At 41.4% G+C, this 18015-nt stretch overlaps 1 protein-coding gene across 1 annotated transcript; it reads left to right on the forward strand.

Moving 5' to 3' along the window:
- The first annotated feature begins 1453 nt into the window (after positions 1 to 1453).
- LOC139581937 (protein NLRC3-like) lies at positions 1454 to 16195 on the forward strand. Its single transcript, XM_071412132.1, has 10 exons — positions 1454 to 2626; positions 3039 to 3158; positions 6483 to 6628; positions 7665 to 9459; positions 9585 to 9758; positions 9853 to 10014; positions 10412 to 10585; positions 12146 to 12319; positions 15114 to 15160; positions 15257 to 16195. Exons 1-10 carry the CDS (start codon positions 2472 to 2474, stop codon positions 15796 to 15798), a joined length of 3489 nt encoding a protein of 1162 aa, XP_071268233.1. The 5' UTR covers positions 1454 to 2471; the 3' UTR covers positions 15799 to 16195.
- The last annotated feature ends 1820 nt before the right edge of the window (positions 16196 to 18015 follow it).

Raw genomic sequence — 18015 nt, forward strand, 5'->3', positions numbered from 1 at the left:
AACAGCATTCAGATGAAGAAGGTGAGGACCAAGTGATACGTGTTCATATTATTTATTCGAAACTGAACACTAAATACAAAATAACAAAAGGAATAACCGAAACAGTTCTGACAGGTGATACAAACACTAAACAGAAAATAACCACCCACAACTAACAGTGGGAAAACAGGCTACCTAAGTATGGCTCTCAATCAGAGACAACGATAGACAGTGCCTCTGATTGGGAACCATACCAGGCTAAAACATAGAAATACAAAACCTAGACATACAAACATAGAATGCCCACCCACATCACACCCTGACCAAACATAAAATAGAAACATACAAAGCAATCTACGGTCAGGGCGTGACAATACTGTACTTTCTTTGACTTTGTTTTTATAGAGGAGCCAGTACCCAATTCCCCAAAATGTGAAGTGCTTGTATAGCGCTCTAGACAGCTCTGGCTCAAGTCAAGCACTGGTTTCAGAATATGTTGTGTCCAATAGAAATGATTTTGGAGTCACTTTTGTAAAGAAGAATAGACTGTTTCTGAACACTTCTACATAAATGTGGAAGCTACCATGATTACGGATAATCATGAATGAATCATGAGCAATGATGAGTGAGAATGTTACAGATGTATAAATACCCCCCCCCAACATGTTTTTCTTTTTACCTCCCCTGTTATTGGTAATGGTGAGCATGTTTTGTGGGTATGATCTTTTTGCCTCTGTGGATATAAGGACTTACTAGTTTATTCTTCATTGTCCTCTTTATATTGTTTTTTATCCGGCATAGCAAATATAGGTGAAAATCACTCCCTAGGCTGTACCTAGAAACATCTACATTAAATGTATGAATAAGTGAAAAGTGAAATAACATTCTGATGTGAATAATGATGATTTATAATATACTATGTACTGATCTCCCCAATTAGATGCATGTGAGCTCACACTGGACTCAAACACAGCACCCAGGCCTCTCTCTGAGGCGAACAGAAAGGTGACACTTAGGAGAGAGGAGCAGCCGTATCCTCATCACACAAAGAGAGATTTGAGGTTATGTACAGGTTCTGTGTAGAGAGGGTGTGTCTAGGCATTGTTACTGGGAGGCAGAACTGAGTGGGTGAGGGATTGATAGGAGTGGGATATAAAGGAATCAGCACGAGTGGAGGGCTTAATATCTGTGAACTTGGATACAATTACAAGTCTTGGAGTGTCTGTACTGTGAGGATGACAGTTACTCTGCCTGGCACAGAAATAAGAGAACTGACATACAGTACCTGTCCTCTCCTCCGGCTGCCACAAAGTAGGAGTGCATCTGGATTAGCCGGCCAGCACTCTGTCCTTCTACAGTGTGTTCTCGACTTGCACACATTCCACACCACATTCACTCAATAGATCTATCCAGGTTTTGGGATTGCTCCTCCTCAGTTTCCCTGTGATAGGTGGTTCTTGTGTCAAATCAACATTATGTTTCACTATAATTATAGTCATGTTCCGCAGTGTACACCGTAGCAAGAATCAATACTCACTACTTAGTCATGAGTAAACACATGATTATTATCTACATTTTCATGATATTTACCTTAGTTGACAGACCTTGTAAACTAGTTATTCATTACTAGAATGACCATGTTCTAAAAACAGTTTATTCATAAATCATAGACCTTGTTGTTATTGCTTTTCCTTGGTGTTTGTAAATATTGTTGTCTGTTGAATATTTACTTGTCAAATTGTTGACACAACAATCCTGCTTGTGTGTGAACGCATTATAACAACATACTGTATGAATGAATAACTACAATATGCCAAGTAAAGTGTTACTGTAGCAGATGATTTGGCTCATGGTCTCGGGATGAGGTAGCCCTGTTTGCGACCTCAAAATCCTTGTCAACCTCGAGCCACGGGGGAATTTCCTATTCAGCTATTCGTTAAGACGTTGGTTTCTCCCATGGGAGACCTGGGTCCAGAGCCCACCTGTGACATTACCATACAATGTGTGTAAAAAGACCCGGAAATAATGGGAGAATTTGATGTCCTTGTTTCTGTCTGTCTAACCACAGTTGTTAATGATTAATCCTTATGGTGTGGAGAAAGCGTAGTTGAAACAGAAAGTAAATTTGTTCATGTACAGGATCCATTTTGAGATGACAGAACAGGATAGCCTGTAAACTCTAAAGAAAGTAAAGTAAGTATTTTAGAACAATAATCTAAATGACTGAGCAGAAAAAGTTAATCCCGAATTATGGGACAACTTCTTTTATCATTTGATGGGTGTTTGATCGACTTATCATGTGCCATTCTGTGTAGTGTTGCAAATCTTTATGAAGCCTATTAGACACTAGTAAGTATACGTTTGATCAAGGAAGTGTGTGTCATCCAAGTGGTGTGTTTGGGTATGTGTGCGTATGTGTGTGTGTGTGTATGCCGGTGCATGTGTGTGCGACTATAGAACTTTAATCCTGGAAGTAGCAAGATACCCCTTAAATGAGTGTCTCTTGGGAAAGAGAGGAGGGGGGCACTGCCAGCCCCCACACCCAGAGATCAGAGTCTCCAGTACCTAGCTGTTTGTCTATGAAGAGTGATCGCTCTATGGACAATCCTCCGAATTTTATCAGTGGACCAATGCCCTTGGACTCAAAGTAAGGTTACTGCTATACATGATATCACTTAAAATAAACTTGAAAAAAAACTTGAACTTGATGATTTGTAAAAGGAGGAATTCCACAATGTTTTTTTGTCATAGTATTAAATATCTACCTATCATTTCTGTATGGAATACTATAGGATTTAATAACCACAAACGCATAGTGGAAATATACTTAATAATTCCAGAGGCTTCAGACAGCAAGGTAATCAATCCAAGGTGGGATGATATAGTCAAAGGATGATGATGATGTTGGGGATGATTATTATGCTATAAAGGATGATGTCATATTATTTCATAGATTTTTGTTGTTTCCCATTATGTATCAGCATTAATAAATGTTTGCTGTCATTGATAAAAGCTTTGATAACTGGCATTTTATTGTGTAAACTTGCTAATAATTCCAGAGGCTCCAACCAGAACAAGAGAGCAGGGTCTCCAGTACCCAGCTGCCTGTCCATGAAGAGTGATTGGTCTATGGATCATCCAGCATCTTTCAAAAGAGGATCAACACCCTTTGACCAAAGGTTTGTTGGAATGAGACAGTACTTTCAACTCACAGTATGGTAAATACTACAACATTGCTAAGTTTGGTTATCCTTTCAGTCGGCCACTCGATGTAACATACTACGGGAGTCAACAACCAATCGTATTCACCTGAAAACTGAAATCACGCCCAACAAGTTAATGAATGCGGGCCCCGCCCTCGGAAGCCTTGCCTTCCTGGCTATAATACCGGGGCTCGCATTTATTTCCTAAATTCTTCGCTCTTCAGCTCGCCTGAAGGAAGAACGTCACCCAATCTACAAACTTTTCAAGCACACGAAGACTACGAGATTTGTCTCTGACTTAGGTGTCTGTGAGTGGGGAGAGAGTACTCACCCCCTAGATGTTGCAAGTTTTGGGTCGGTTTTTGTGTCAGCTAAAAGTGAACTACTTTCTGCTCTGCTTTTGTGTAGCTAATGCTTCCTTGCGTGGGTAAGATTTGTGTTGGCTAAAAACCCACTACTTTCTGTTCTGCTTGTGTAGCCAGTGCTTCCTTGCTTGACTAAGATGGACAGTGGTAAGAGTACGTTCAGAAAGGCTAACCAGCCAAGTTTGAACCTCTGACCGTACACTAGGGCATGTGGTTTCACAATGAAAATGAAAGATTCTATCCCGTTTGCTTGAGGTGGAAACACGCTAATGTCACGTATACTCCCTCTCCGGCACTCGAGGTCGTCAGGCTGCTCATTATTACACACACCTGTCACCATTGTTAAGCACATCAGCGCCTCATCGGACTCAATCACCTGCCTGATTACCTTCCCTATATACTGTATGTCCGGTTTCTCTGACAGTGTTCAGAGTCTGGATATCCCTGGTTTGTTCTGGAAGATTTTAAGAGTGTGAATCGTATCACATCAGTCCGAGGGAGAGTGAACCATTGGTGGTTAATACGCCTTTGATGGAGCTGGGTCATAGGGCGGCAGATCACCTGGGTGTGGATTGGCTGTCTTCTCCCTGGCAGCAGAGTTCCTCCAGCATTTTTGGGAAGGTATTTACTTCCGGTCCCTGCAGTGGTGATGCGTCGCTTATCCCTCATTCAGCCAGGCTGTAGAGTATATGGAGGAGGTGGGGCTTGTTTGCACACCGCCGATGGATGGAACGCTGGCGAGTTACTTAGCTCCAGAGGCTAACAAGGGGGCTAATCCTAGTATGGTGCTTCCAAATAAACAGTGTCGTTTCTCGGCAGATCAGCTGGACAAAGTGTTACCAGGCTGAGGGTGTGGCAGCCCGATTATTGAATGTGGTCACAATGCTGCAGATGTATAATATCGATTTGCTACAGGAGCTGAATAAGACCGTGGAGGCGGGGAATTTGGTTTCAGAGATTCTCATCAAAATCCGTTCTACGCTTGATTTTGTACTAGGTCTGTCCAGCTGTACTATCCTGGCTGTGGGGATGGATATGGGGTGACTGTGGTGTCTCTGGTTGACATGGTCCTGGATTCCTGAGAGGTACAGACGGATATATTTGGATGAGCCAGTTTTGCCAATAAAGTTGTTTGGCTCGGCTATGGAGTCCTTACAGGCCTGTTTTGAGGAGAAACAAAAACAGAGCAGGTCCTTATCCCATGAAAATCCTTCATGGGGGCGACTCTGATGTTCCCGAGGCGTGAAGAACAGGGCCAGAGGTGGGTTGCCCTAGGTAAAGGGACGGCTTCTAGGTCAGTTTTTGACCGTCTAGTTGCTTCTGGGCAGAGGTGGACGTCTTGTCACAGACAGATGTTGCGTTGAAGGAGAGCGGGTTCAAAGAAGATTCTTCCGCGATGCGGGGAAAGAGGCAGACCTCACAACCCTAGCTAGAGACCGGGAAAGGTGCCGTGTTTTCGGGGCCCTGCTCCCCAAGCATTTTACTGTGTCAACAGTGCTCCCAAGTGGCTCGGTCAATGGGGGCAAGTCACTGGTTGTCAAAGTCCCCGAAGCCAGTATGGGCCGTGTATCAGAATAGCGGTCCCACAAAAAAACGTTGTTTCTACCCAAGGTTCCTTTGAGTTCAGGGGTATCGAGAGTCCGGTATCATCCAGGTGTGAGTATAATAAACACAGTTCCTTCCCCACATTCAGACACACGGTTGTCGAGGCGTGGATATGAAAACAAGCATGACAAAAAAATACTAATTATCCCATTCCATTCCCATCCACTGCAGGAGATAATGTATGGGAGACTGGCAGCAGGCTCCGTCCAGTGGCGGGCATGCGTAGTTTCACCATGAGTGATAAGGACAATGACAAAGGGGTACGGTCGGCAGTTTGCTAAGCGTCCTCTTCCTTTCGTGGCATCATTACGTCAATGGTCCTAGTACCTGGCTTGAGAGAGGAGATTTCCTCTCTCCTTCAAAATCAGGCTATTCTCTTCAGGAGAATGAGTGGTTATGGGTCTGAATAAATAACTGCTATAGCCTACCGCCATCGCACATTCTCTTCTTTCAAACTCCCCATGAGTTCTCTTGGCTGCTGTATTTAACATTCAGCAAACAAGAGCTTGCATCCCTCTTTGAATAGCCTATTAGTATAAGAAATGCTTAAAAAAAATGTCCAGCAAGCTATTCTAGTCTAGCTTTTTCAGGGACAGCAAGAGCAAAGGGGTGTTTTTTTAAGGAGAGAGGCCAGCGGAGCGCAGGTGCGTATTGCGCAAGAGACAGAGGCTATAAGTTAGAAGCTTATGCAATACCCATCATTTGTTAGCTAATTATAAGGCTATTTCTGCATTGAATGTGTTACCTGAAAGAGGTAGGCTAGGACAGAGTTTTAAAACAGCCTATTACTTCAACATCGTTGCTTGAAAGGTTACAGAGGCATAAATATCATACACTCCAAAAATGCTAACCTCTCCTGTTATTGTAATGGTGAGAGGTTAGCATGTCTTGGTACTGTCCACGTGTAGCTTGTTTTTGGTCACAGGTTCCGGAATGGCTCAAGAATTGCAACATTTACCTGGAGCTAACTCTGCAAATAGCACAACTGGGTGATTTGAAAAGTCAATCGATCAATAATATAATAATACTCTTAGCAAAAATGTTTATCTTAAATGCACAATCTTTAGAAATTGGAAATGATGCAGACAATTACATTGATGGAAGCCACAATCTATCTGCAATATTAAAGCTGATCTACCCCCTAATTTTCTTTTAAAAATAATATTTTTTTTAAATGGTGAGAGGTTAGCATGTCTTGGGGTTATGATATTTGTGCGTCGGTAACATTCTCACTCATCATTATTCACGATTCATTCAGGACTATCTGTAATCATGGTGTGCAGTGTGTGAGGGGGTCAAGGGATCAATTCTCTATCAACTGTGGACACAGGTTCTGCAGACAGTGCATCACCAGATACCAGGAGCAGACTGGTTCTTCTGGAGACTATGGCTGTCCTCAGTGTAGAAAGAGATCCAGAACATGTCCAGTACTACAGCAACTAAATGAACCCAGTGATGCAAGAGGCTCTGAAAAGAGTAAGACAATTTGTTTCATTGTTCAAACCATGCTTATGTTTTGTGTATATCACATTTTTAGTTGGAGCTTTTCATTTAGTAGCATGTGTTAAGAAAATACAGTGGGAAGAAAAAGTATTGTATGTGAACCCTTTAGAATTTCCTGGATTTCTGCATAAATTGATCGATTTAAAAAAATCTTATCTTCATCTAAGTCACAACAATAGACAAACACAGTCTGCTTTAACTAATAACACACAAACAATTATAATTTTCCTTGTCTTACTGAACACACCGTGTTCAGACAATTACATTCACAGTGCAGTTTGAAAAAAGTATTTGAACCCTTGTTTAATAATAACAGGTAGACCCACCTTTGGCAGAAATAAACTCAACCAAACATTTTCTGTAGTTGCGGATCAGACCTGCACAAAGGTCAGGAGGAATTTTGGACCAATTCCTCTTTACAAAACTGTTTCAGTTCCACAATATTCTTGAGATGTCTGGTGTGAACCGCTCTCTTGAGGTCATGCCACAGCATCTCAATCGGGTTGAGGTCAGGACTGACTGGGCCACTCCAGAAGGCGCATTTTCTTCTTTGTTCGAAGCATGGTTCACATCAGGCAATGCTTCTAGTGAATAGCAAACTCATATTTTTTGAGTGTTTTTTATGGGGCAGGGCAGCTGTAACCAAAATCTCCAATCTCGTCTCATTGATTAGACTCCAGGTTATTTGACTCCTGACTCCAATCAACTTTTGGAGAAGTCATTAGCCTATGAGTTCACATACTTTCCCCAACCTACACTGTGAATGTTTAAATTATGTATTCAATATAGACAAGAAAAATACAATAATTTGTGTGTTATTAGTTTAAGCACACTGTTTTTGCCTATTGTTGTGACTTAGATGAAGATCAGATCAAATTTTATGTAAAATTTATGCAGAAATCCAGGTAATTCCAAAGGGTTCACATACTTTTTCTTGCCACTGTACAGAAAATAACAATAACGTGAATGTATTTATTTGATACACATCCTTTTCATTCTTCCCTTGAAGTGGATGACAGCCTGCAGAGAGCTTTAAAGATTCATAAAACCAGTCTGAAAGGGAGGTATGGATGTGTGATAGAAGGCATTGTAAAAGCAGGGATTCAAACTCCCCTGAACAGAATTTACACAGAGCTCTACATCACAGAAGGAGAGAGTGAAGAGGTTAACAATGAACATGAGGTGTGGCAGCTAGAGACAACATCCAGAATGCCAACCTCACAGGACACAGCAATCCACTGCAATGACATCTTCAAACCCTTACCTGGCCAAGGCAGACCCATCAGAACTGTGCTGACGAAGGGCATCGCTGGCATTGGAAAAACTGTCTCTGTGCAGAAGTTCATCCTAGACTGGGCTGAAGGGAAGGCAAACCAAGATGTGGATATCATATTTGTGCTTCCTTTCCGGGAGATAAACTTGATTAAAGATGAACAGTACAGTATACTCAGACTTCTAAACAGCTTCCACACAGATCTAGACATAGATGATGTGAAGAAACTTGCTGGATGTAAAGCTATGTTCATCTTTGATGGTCTGGATGAAAGCAGACTTCCATTGTTTTTCCAGCACAATGAAATGGTGTCTGATGTAACACAGACATCGTCTGTAGATGTGCTGCTGGCAAACCTCATCAAAGGGAATCTGCTTCCCTCTGCTCTTCTCTGGATAACTTCAAGACCAGCAGCAACCCATCAGATCCCCCCTGAGTATGTTGACCAGGTGACAGAGGTACGAGGGTTCAAGGACCCACAGAAGGAGGAGTACTTCAGGAAGAGATTCAGTGATGAGAACCTGGCCAGCAGAATCATCTCACACATAAAGACATCAAGGAGCCTCTACATCATGTGCCACATGCCAGTCTTCTGCTGGATTTCTGCAATAGTCCTTGAGTACATGTTAAGTACAGACAAGAGAAAAGAGATACCAAAGACACTGACTGAGATGTTCATACACTTCCTTCTCATTCAGACCAATCTGAAGAACCAGAAGTATCATGGAAGTGATGAGATGGATCAAGAGGAGCTCATGGAGTCGGACAAGGAAGTTCTTCTGAAGCTGGGGAAACTGGCATTTGAACATCTGGAGAAGGGCAATCTCATGTTCTATGAAGAAGACCTTAAAGAGTGTGGTATTGATGTCAAAGAGGCCTCAGTGTACTCAGGAGTGTGCACAGAAATCTTTAAAGAAGAGTCTGTGTTGTCTCAGAGAATGGTGTACTGCTTTGTCCATCTGAGCATTCAGGAGTTTTTCTCTGCTGTCTATGTATATCATTGTTACACAACCAATAACATGAATGCACTGAAGTCCTTGGACTGGACTGGAGTTGTTTCTAATGAGCAATCCTTGGAAGAGCTTCTGAAGAGTGCTGTTAATAAAGCCTTGGAGAGCAAGAATGGACACCTGGATCTTTTTGTCCGCTTCCTTCATGGCCTCTCTCTGGAATCAAATCAGAAACTCCTACGAGGTCTGATAAGACAGACAGAGAGCAGTCCAGAGAGCGTCCAGAAAACCATCCAATCCCTTAAGGTGATGCAGAAGAAGAACATCTCCCCTGAAAGGTGCATCAATCTTTTCCACTGTTTGATAGAGATGAAAGACCATTCAGTACAGGATGAAATCCAAGAGTTCTTGAGGTCAGAGAAGAGATGCCAAAACCTCTCACTTGCACACTGTTCGGTGCTGGTCTACATACTGCAAATGTCAGAGGACGTTCTCGATGAGTTTAAACTGAAGACGTACACCACGTCACAAGAGGGACGTAGGAGACTGCTCCCAGCTGTGAGGTGCTGCAGAAAAGCTCTGTACGTACTCATATGACTATAGCCCAGACCAAATGTATAGTATTTCATTGGCCGACTTGCATTATAATCAAACCAAAAATATATTTCTCCAGTTTGTTTGTGAAACCACAACAATATTTCTGCAGGTTGTCAGGCTGTGGAGTCACAGAGGAAGGCTATGCTTCTTTGGTCTCAGCTCTGAGGTCAAAACCATCACACTTGAGAGAGCTGGATCTGAGCTACAATTGTCTAGGAGACTCCGGAGTGAAACTACTCACTGTTGGTCTGAAGGATCCACATTGTAGACTGGAGACACTGAGGTGAATAATATTTGTGTGTTCACACTGATATTTTAATTAAACCCAAAATATGTTTTTGTAGTTTGTTTGTGAAATCATGATACATTCTCTGCAGGCTGTCAGGCTGTTGGATCACAGAGGAAGGCTGTGCTTCTCTGGCCTCAGCTCTGAGGTCAAACCCCTCACACCTGAGAGAGGTTAATCTGAGTGACAATGACTTGAAGGATTCAGGAGTGAATCTGCTTTCTGGCATACTGGGGAATCTGGAGACACTGAGGTCAGTCAAATGAATTTGTGTGCACACATTTTGTGAAATCTATTACCAATCCGTTTGAAATTCCCACTGTAAACTGTATACATTGAGGCCAGTGCAGTTAGTTTTTGTACACCAGTGGAGGCTGCTGAGGAGAGGACTGCTCATAATAATGGATTGAATTGAGTGCATTCGCTGGAATGGAGTGAATGGAATGGAAAACCATGTGTTTGATACAATTCCATTCACTTGATTTCAGCAAATAAAATGAGCCGTCTTCCCCCCAGCAGCCTCAACTGGTGTACATACTTTTTGACATTGTGTTGGTTTTTAGCAAACATTATTCGGGATTATAGTTTATTGGTTTTATGAATAAAAAGTTAAAATGTTCAAATGTTTATGATCTTTTTTATTTACGTAGACTAAAACAATGCAGATTAACAAAGACATGCTGTGCAATGCTGGTATCAGCTCTCAGCTCAAACTCTTCACACCTGAGAGAGCTGGACCTGTGTGACAATGACCTTCAGGATTCAGGAGTGAAATTACTCTCTTCTGGACTGGGAAATCCTCACTGTAAACTGGAGACTCTGAGGTCAGTATTCCTGTATTTATTCAACAAAAAATACAGGAATTAACTTATGGCTGCAGGGGCAGTATTGAGTAGCTTGGATGAAAGGTGCACAGAGATGCCCATAGTAAACTGCCTGCTCCTCAGTCCCAGTTGCTAATATATGCATATTATTATTATTATTATTCATATTATTATTATTAAATTATTATTTAACATTATATAACAGAACTCATATGGCAGGCAAAAACCTGAGAAAAAATCCAAACAGGAAGTGGGAATTCTGAGGCTGGTCGATTTTCAACCAAGATCCTATTGAATTCACAGCGAGATATGGATGAGTTTGCACTTCCTACGGCTTCCACTAGATGTCAACAGTCTGTAGAACCTTGTCTGATGCCTCTACTGTGAAGGGGGGCCGAATGAGAGGGGAATTAGTCAGGTCTGCCATGACCTGACCATGCTCTAACCATGCGCGTTCACATGAGAGGGAGCTCTGTTCCATCGCTCATCTGAAGTCAATGTAATTCTCCGGTTGGAACGTTATTCAAGAGTTATGTTAAAAACATTCTAAAGATTGATTCAATACATCGTTTGACATGTTTCTACTGACTGTTATGGAACTTTTGGACATTTCGTCAGCTTTTAGTGAACGCGCTTCCTGACGTTGGATTTGTTTACCAAACACGCTAACAAAAATAGCTATTTGGACATAAATGATGGACATTACCGAACAAAACTATGATTTTTTGTGGAAGTGGGAGTCCTGGGAGTGCATTCCGACGAAGATCAGCAAAGGTAAGTGAAGATTTATAATGCTTTTTATGAGTTTTGTTAACTGCACAATTTGGCGGGTAACTGTATGGCTTGCTTTTGTGGCTGAACGCTGTTTTCAGATGATTGAATATTGTGTTTTGTCGTACAGCTTTTTGAAATCTGACACAGCGGTTGCATTAAGAACAAGTGTATTTTTAATTCAATGTAAAACATGTATCTTTCATCAAAGTTTATGATGAGTATTTATGTTATTTGACGTGGCTCTCTGCAATTTCTCCGGATATTTTGGAGGCATTTCTGAACATGGCGCCAATGTAAACTGAGGTTTCTGGATATAAATATTAACTTTATCGAACAAAACATATAAGTATTGTGTAACATGAAGTCCTATGAGTGTCATCTGATGAAGATCATCAAAGGTTAGTGATTCATTTTATCTCTATTTCTGCTTTTTGTGACTTCAGTCTTTGGCTGGAAAAATGACTGTGTTTGTCTGTGATTTTGCGGTGACCTAACATAATCGTTTGTGGTGCTTTCGCTGAAAAGCCTATTTGAAATCGGACACTTTGGTGGGATTAACAACAAGATTACCTTTAAAATTGTATAAGATACATGTATGTTTGAGGAATTTTAATTATGAGATTTCTGTTGTTTGAATTTGGCACCCTGCACTTTCACTGGCTGTTGTCATATCGATCCCGTTAACGGGATTGCAGCCATAAGAAGTTTTTAAGATGTAGCTGCCAATCTCTCTTTCCACAATAAGGTAGCAGCAATGTTGTTAAAATAACAATCATCTATTTTCAGGCTGTCAGGCTGTCTGATCACAGTGGAAGGCTGTGGTTTTCTGGCATCAGCTCTGAAGTCAAACCCCTCACACCTAAGACAGCTGGATCTTCGGTACAATCACCCAGAAGACTTGGGAGTGCGACTGCTCTCTGCTGGACTTGAGGATCCGCACTGGAGACTGGAGAAACTCAAGTATGTAGCCAGCAGGCAACTGTTGACAATAATGTCATTTAACATTGTTTATGACATCAGATCCATGTTATTATAGACACGATGATATCCCTCGACATTTCTCCGTCAATACTCCATGTTACTTAACTAAATTTGGCACACTGGTTGAGAACTCAATTCCCTAACTAGTCAGCAGATGACACAGCGATCCGCTCACTAGAAGGATGGATAGAAATGTAACGTTCTCACATAGGGATTCTCTAAGAAGACATTTAAGAAGGCTGTGATGTCGTTCTGCTGTATTGACTACTTGGCCCTGTTGGCAACCAGTAGCTAGCTTAAAATTTGTATATTTCTGTTAGCTTACGTTGTAGCTAGCTAACAAACAAACCATTAGCGACTAACAAGTATAGCTATAATGTTACCTTTCCAACCGGTGATGGCCAAAGATGAGGAATGATCTGCTGTCAGGGGCAGGGACTGCTAGCCGAGATTGAGGAGGCTGCATGCCTCCTCGTCAACCCCAGCTTTGGCCTCCACACAAATTTGTAAACAAATTTTTTAGAAAATGGCCATTGAATGTGTTAGTACACATAATGGAGAGCTTTGTCTACACCCATTCAGAATTGTTCACACCCTCTTAAACCTTAGCCCCACCAATCTCTAAGGATTCACATGTGAGGCCATGTGCTAAACATAGTAAGATAGTGTATTTTTTGCTACTTCTTTCAGTCTTAATCTTTGGTTGTTTACTATACTATCTACTCCTTGGCCTATATCCTAATCTGACTTTGGTGCAGGTCATGTGTTTCTTCACATTACCGTCTCTGATAAACACACACTATATCAAATAAAGGGGTATTTGTCACATGCACAGGATACAGAAGGAGTAAACGGTATAGTGAATTTGGTTACTTGCATAGTAATATCAAATTCGAAGTGTCTAGAAATACTGTATAATTATTAGATTACCCTAAATTGATGGGTTATGTGAAAGCTATAACCACCTCCCAGCCACATATAGCTAAGTGAATGGGTCACTATTGTTGAGCTTCAGTTGGTGGACAGAGTGGACAGAGCCTTACATTCTCTGGAAAATGTATTGATTAACTTGAATACATTTTCCCTTCGATTATAGCAGGCCGTCCAGGCCATGATGTTCCCTCCACCATACTTTACAGTTGGGATGAGGTTTTGATATTGGCTTGATGTGCATTTTTTTTTCTTCCACACATAGTGTTGTGTGTTCCTTCCAAACAACTGAATTTTAGTTTCATCTGTCTACAGAGTATTTTGCCAGTAGCGCTGTGGAACATCCAGGTGCTCTTTTGCGAACTTCAGACATGCAGCAATGTTTTTTTTGGACAGCAGTGGCTTCTGTGGTGTCCTCACATGAACAGCATTCCTGTTTAGTGTTTTAGGTATCATAGACTCATCAACAGAGATGTTAGCATGTTCCAGAAATTTCTGTAAGCCTTTAGCTGACACTCTAGGATTCTTCTTAACCTCATTGAGCATTCTGCACTGTGCTCTTGCAGTCACCTTTGCAGGACGGCCACTCCTAGGGAGAGTAGCAACAGTTGAACTCCATTTATAGACAATTTGTCTTACTGTTGACTGATAAACATCAAGGCTTTTAGAGATACTTTTGTAACCCTTTCCAGCTTTATGCTAGTCAACAAGTCTTAATCTTAGGTCTTCTGAGATCTCTTTTGTTCGAGGCATGGTTCACATCAGGCAATGCTTGTGAGTAGTAAACTCAAATTTTGTGAGTTTTTTTATAGGGCAGGCAGCTCTAACCAACATCTCCAATCTCGTCTCATTGATTGGACTCCAGGTTAGCTGACTCCTGACTCCATTAGCCTAGGTGTTCACATACTTTTTCCAACCTACACTGAATGTTTAAATGATGTATTCCCTATAAATGTCACTCCCTTTGGTTCCTCTCCCAGGCGTCATTGTTTCGGTTTCAGTTTCATGTCTGTGTGCTGTTAGTGTTTCTTGTTTGTATTATGTTCAGTTTATTGTATTACAACACTCACTCTTTGAACTTGCTTCCTGACTCTCAGTGCACATTGTTACACATATTCAGAAGCTAAACAGTGTTTGTTTACAATTTGGTTCTGGTGGGGTACAATTGGACTAAGCTCATGAGGCATTTATGTAAGTTATATTCTTCAAGAATCAATGGGTGTGTGTAAATAATTGAAGTCAAACAAATGTTTTAGCAGTCTCAGATTGATCCTTTAAATAATATGAATTATAAATGTCTCAAGCATAGCGTACCTGTCTTACTCCATTGTTTATAACAGGAAAATAAACCAAGTATGGCTTCAAAATATGTTCAAAAGCTGTCAACTACGCTACCTCGTCCATTTCCCATCTGAGTAGGCCTATGTATTAGCCTGGGTCACATGTAGGGTTAAGGAGCAGTTTCACAGACAGACAAAACCTAGTTCTGGACTAGAAGGATATTGGCTGGAGATTTTCCATTAATCTCACTTTATATTCCAGGACTAGGCTTAATCTGTGTCTGGGAAAACCTCTCGATAATGTTTAAATGAGTGGAATGGGAGGATGTATTACATGAAAAAAACTCATTTAAATGACAAAGTACATTAATGGGATAAACCTATAACATGTATTAGGTTGTTTGAGAGAAGGTTTGAATCCTAATCAAGCCATCCTATGTGAGTGCATCTGAAGTACAATAGATCAATACATTTACAGTACTCTAGCAGGTGTCGACGTGTGTAGGATGTCACCCAGTTTGTGTATCACTCAACACCTGTCTGATGTTTTGCTTTTCCTACAGTGTGGACCATGGTAAAGGCGGTTGGTTGAAATCAGGGCTGAAAAAATGTGAGTACTGACTGAAATCCCCCCCCCCCCCCACACGCACACACACTCTGTATTGATTACTAACACAGTATATTGTGTCTTGGTCTCCCCCATCAGATGCCTGTGAAATCACACTGGACCCAAACACAGCATTCAAAAAACTATCTCTGTCCGAGGAGAACAGAAAGGTGACATATGGGGGAGAGAAGCAACCGTATCCTGATCACCCAGATAGATTTAATTACTGGGCACAGGTGCTGTGTAGAGAGGGTCTGTCTGGGCGCTGTTACTGGGAGGTAGAGTGGAGTGGTAGTGAGGCTGTTATAGGACTGACATATAGAGGAATCTGCAGGAATGGAGAGATTACTGACTTTAGGCTTGGACGCAATGACAAGTCCTGGAGTCTGGAATGCTCTAGTACCAGTTACTCTGCCAGACACAATAGTGAGAGCACTACTGCCATATCTGTCCCTTCCTCCAGCACTCACAAAGTAGGAGTGTATCTGGACTGGCTGGCCGGCACTCTGGCCTTCTACAGCGTCTCTTCTGACACACTGACCCACCTGCATACATTTCATGCCACTTTCACCGAGCCCCTCTATCCAGGGTTTAAGCTTTGGGGTTCTGACTCCACAGTGTCCCTGTGCCAGATAAAATAGAGTATCCTGAGTCTTCAGCGAAGTCACACTCCTGCTCAAACACAGCTGGGTGACACACACACACACACACACACACACACACACACACACACACACACACACACACACACACACACACACACACACACACACACACACACACACACACACACACACACACACACACACAACCTATGATTATGTAGATCGTTTTTTAGTTCATTAGGGTTCACAGATATTGTACCGGAGTAATTTTCTAAATAAAGTGAATCACAACACTAGCACACTAGCAGTTGGAAAGCAGATCTTGCTATTTTTCATTGTTGTATTAAAGTCCTGAAAATTGATTTGTCAAATTGCTTTGACTGTTTCTGTAAAGGAATTGTTTTTGATGATTAAACAGTGATTTTATTGTAAACATGGCCTTTCCTTTAAACTGGTTTAACTGGTTTTATGATTACACTTTTATGGTGTCAATGTAACCAGACTTCAACAAGATGTTATTGTATTCAAAGTTAATCAGTCACTAGAATGATACAGAGCCACTTACATTACATTACCATACTTACTTTGTTCTGGTAGTGAATTCAGGCCACAACGTAAAAATCTCAGGGATTATTTTAAAGCGTGTACACAGAGTGAAAAATACACACGAAGAGGCATATTAACAAATGGGGTGCACTTCCTCAAAAAGGACCCTCAATACAAAGAGAAGACAGAGGAAGGGGTCACTGGCTCTAGGGAACATGACATTGAGGTTAAAGTTAAGAGGTAATAATAAAAAATAATATTGACAATGATTAAAAAAAACATATTTTATGTAATGCTTTTCAAGGAGGCTTTATTTTAGAGAACAAAAAAACCATATACAATAAAGTAATAAAAATAAGAACATAATCTTTATTAGGCAGAATATTAGAGAGACTGAAAGGTCTAGCTGTATCTGTTGTGTTGAAGCCCAATCCAACAGGAGAGACAAGACCAACCTGTACCCAGCAGTGTATCCAGGAAGAGTGACCAGTCTATGAAACAGCCAATACATGTAAAAGACAAAAACATTTATACAGAACAAAGGTGATGATAATTATGTGAATGACAGTGTTTGTTTTTATCGGATGTACTCTTCAGCTGTCTACTGCAGCCTATTGTACAGTAAATAGGTAGACCTGTGCAGAGCTGTAGTGTAGTGATAACAACACCCTACACAACTTTCCATTGGAGACCACGGTTCATTCCATGCGTCCACCCTTCCTACTCTTTCTCACACCTTTTAAATGGTTAAATCTGTAGATGTGACTTTATCACCTGTATAGTCTAAGTTCACGTGCACTCTCTCTCTCCAGTCACTCAATGGAGAGTGCAGGAGCAAACAAGAGCTTAAAACAAGTGAATGTTGACTGCTGTGAATTCTGTTATTAATGAGTCTTAATTCAAAGTCAAAAACCACGTCAAACAGCTCCTATTCTACATAATTAGAAGTCAGGGGCAAAGTGTCTTGTGTGCTTTTTATTGAACCTTTATTTAACTAGGCAAGTCGATTAAGAACAAATTCTTATTTACAATGACGGCGTACCAAGAGGCAAAAGGCCTCCTTTGGGGACGGGGGCTGTGAGGTACTCCCTTGGTGATATGCAGTGGCAGAGACAGCATTGCACTCTTTGAGAGAGGTAGTTAGCAAACCAGGCCAAAGACCCCCAGAGACACCAATACTCCTTAGCCGACCCACAAGAATGGAATGGTCTACCTTATCAAAAGCTTTGGCCAAGTCAATAAAAATAGCAACACAACATTGCTAAGAGTCAATGAAGGGCAGTGGTGACATCATTTAGGACATTTAAGGTTGCAGTGATTCATCCATAACCTGAGCGGAAACCAGATTGCGTACCAGAGAGAATACTATTGACAAGTTTTTCCAACACTTTGATAAACAGGGCAAGATAGAAATTGGCCTATAACAGTTAGGATCAGCTTGATCGCCCTTTTAAATAAAGGACGCTCCGTGGCTGCCTTTCAAGCACTGGGGACCTCCCCAGAGAGGTTTAAAAGGTGAGCAAAGATAGGGGCTGCAACCGTAAAGAAGAAAGGATCTAAACCATCTGACCCAGATGTTTTTAGGGTCAAATTTATGGAGTTCCTTTAGCACCTAAGACTCAGTGACCGCCTGCAGGGAGAAGCTGTGTAGCGGGGCATTGGAAAAAGTGTGAGGAGCATCAGGGTTAGTCGCATTAGAAGGGCTGG

Source organism: Salvelinus alpinus, chromosome 1 (genome assembly GCF_045679555.1).
Source record: "Salvelinus alpinus chromosome 1, SLU_Salpinus.1, whole genome shotgun sequence".
Lineage (NCBI taxonomy): Eukaryota > Metazoa > Chordata > Actinopteri > Salmoniformes > Salmonidae > Salvelinus > Salvelinus alpinus.